Raw genomic sequence first — 2,829 nt, 5'->3', positions numbered from 1 at the left:
AAATGCGCAACTGGAGACTGCATAATTGAATGATTATTTAATTGCTTTGTGAGGACTAAATACATTTGACATTGCATATTGGGGAGCCCTGACAACGAATAAGCTTCTAGGGTGCGAAATTCAGGATCCTTCTTGAGAACGATATCAGTGGTGTAAGATGAGAATTGAGATAATTGGAACTCCGGGGTCCACTTTTTCACCATCCATGGTGGATCGGTAGTCTCGTAGCAAGTGACTTAAGATCGAGAATATCCTTGAACGATTAAAAAATTGCTCCAACCCTCGTTCTCTCATAATTGGTCTCATTCCCGACAAAAACCTTGTATTCATGAACGTCAGAAAATGCCTCTATACCCATTTCGGTCCTGTTGAGGTTGACGTATCTGACCCACTGGACGACGAGCGGGGTGGTATCGAGATGACTACGGTGTACGGTTTTAAGACTCAAGGTGTTGAAAACTTCCTGGGGACGGGGTCTCTGGACTTTAGCCACACTTCAATCACAGTCTCTGATTGGAGGCTAAGCTCAAGACCATGTACGTTTGTATTTCGTCACCAATCTTCTTCATGCCGGGGTTTGTCGAAGTAATTGAAACAATGTTGCGAGTTCTGCTTCTGGTTTCATGTCCCTCAGCAAGTCAAATAACATGTCGTCGGTGAACCGGTAGTATCCCCGTTTAGCCTTGAAATCATTGAAAGTACTGAATCCGTTACATGAATTCCTTGCTCTCGTTGCGTTTTTCTCCAGGGATTGCAATCTGTAAGAGGTTAAGTACTTCTTCAACATCGCTGACTACTTTAACAACTTTTTAACTGCTAACGTCCTTAGCTTCAGTGGCTTTGTCATCGAGTTCAAAATATACTCCGAGTGGCGGAGGTTCCTTTAAGCTTGATCACTACGTCTTCCACCACATCTTTTGCGCACTCTTCTAGCGACGGCGACAGTGATTTCTCGGCGACTGAAATCTGACGTTTTAAGACTGAAAGTTGTCCGAAACGTCAGCTTTACCACTACGTCCACGGTATCGATAGTTTTGGCTACTGAGTCATCGTCCTGGTTTGCTTTCTTCTTGCCAAGTGTCCCGAAGAGCACGTTGTCGATGATGCGGATAATGCCTTCCGTTCATCTCGTCGTAGACGGGAACCTGCCTCTTCAGTTCTTCCATGGCATCATCGATAGCGCTCATCTTGTTGTGAGAAGCGGCAATTTCCCGGCCGGATAGAAATTTGCTTTTGACAATCTGGTCGCCACAAGTCGCAACTCTGAAGCCGTGTCTTTCGCTGTACGAATGTTACCCCAGGAACGACTTAGACGTGTTGGCAAATTGCAGCCCATGGCGACTGTCGTAGACACCGAGGTTGGTTTTCAAGGCCTGAACACAATAACTACATCATCTCCGTCTAGTAGCTCAAGTTAAAGAATTCTGCAACGACGCTGGTGTCGGACTTGTGAGTAGCACTAGTACGCTCAGATTTGTTTTGAGTTTATTGCCCTGGCAATTACGTTGTGAAGTGGTAAGCCTAGACAAGGGACCAGCTTGAAAACGACGAATTCTGATGTTTTCAGTGCCTCACGCGATTTTGATACGAGACCACCGTGTCATGTTTTGTGAAGTCGAAGAAGCAACGCAACAACTTAAAAAATTGTAACAGAGTTGAAAATTAAAAAAAAATCATCCTTCTTCTATTCTATTGTATATCGCGTAGTGGATTAGCCCCACAGATGGGGTTAGGGCAAAATCGCCCTACCGTGATATAAAATCGTCTGAAAACAGCCAAAGTTTGGATTGCAAATCGTGTTCAGAACGTCCAGTAAAGCGGTAATACAAAGTAGCCACTTTTATTTGAATGTTTTTTTACATGAAAAGTCTAAGCTTGCCACATAAATACTAGGGTCGGTAGGGCTATAAGACCGTCCGTAGAGTGGCAAGCCCAGACTCCGTATTAAACTGGCTAAATCTACAACAGTACTCTTTATTGCAGCTGACACCAATGTGAGAGATGCGCTACCCAACAGACTTGAGGACGATGCTGTTAAGAGGACTGACCTGGCCTTCTACGCATTGGGCGACACTACTTTCTGTCACTCCCTGATCTGTCTGCATCGACTGCACAAGCCTGTACGAGTCGTCATTGATAGGAAATGGACATGGTCGTGCCCGGTCGCCACCGGATGCGTCAAACGGATGATCGACAAAATAGAAAAACGTGTTCAGAGTGTTCAGCCAAAGTGGTAGTAAAAAGTGGCCAGAAGCCAATACATTTTTATTTAGATGTGTTTCGGCGAAAAGCCATTAAATTTTAATGTGTTTGTTTCGTCTGAAAAACATCCAGATCTTTCTAGAATAAAACGTGGTCAGCGTCGTTATGCACAAAGAAGTGGCCAAAGTTAATTTGGTTGTTTTTCAGCTGTAATATTTTGGGTTTTCGAAAGAAAAAAATGACGGTATCGTTATTTACTGCCCAATGTGCCAGTGGACGTTTTACTACATTAAAATACAAACGTTTGGGCATATTGCCAACTTTTTTCTATTTGGACAGCGCGTTCGCTGTCCGGCAACATCGTAAACACCATCAAAGCCGATGCGAAGGTTTACTTGCAGAGGAGGGGGCCATATAGCGGGAATCTCGACATTACTGCCATCGCCCATAAGTACAAGTGTGATCTCAAAACCGTCCGTAGAGTTCTAAGCGGCAAGCCAGACTCCGCATTAAACTGGCTGCACCTACAACAGTACGCTATACTACAGCTGGCACCAATGCGAGAGAGAAGCTGAGCATTTTTCCATCTCCACATGAAATTGTTTTAGTCTCCTAAAATCGAAAACA

The 2,829-nt window shown here is 44.3% G+C and overlaps 1 protein-coding gene across 1 annotated transcript; it reads right to left on the bottom strand.

The window, feature by feature from the left end:
* Positions 1-852: 852 nt before the first annotated feature.
* On the bottom strand, positions 853-1,187 carry PPTG_22884 (hypothetical protein; the record flags this gene model as incomplete). The annotated part of the gene is made up of 2 exons (XM_008907062.1): positions 853-980; positions 1,094-1,187. 2 exons carry the CDS (start codon positions 1,185-1,187, stop codon positions 853-855), a joined length of 222 nt encoding a protein of 73 aa, XP_008905310.1.
* Between the last annotated feature and the right edge of the window lie 1,642 nt (positions 1,188-2,829).

The sequence above is a fragment of the Phytophthora parasitica genome (assembly GCF_000247585.1).
Source record: "Phytophthora parasitica INRA-310 unplaced genomic scaffold supercont2.25, whole genome shotgun sequence".
Classification (NCBI taxonomy): Eukaryota; Oomycota; class Peronosporomycetes; order Peronosporales; family Peronosporaceae; genus Phytophthora; species Phytophthora nicotianae.
Note: the sequence above shows the minus strand (reverse complement) of the source record. Positions and strands in the feature narration are given on the sequence as shown.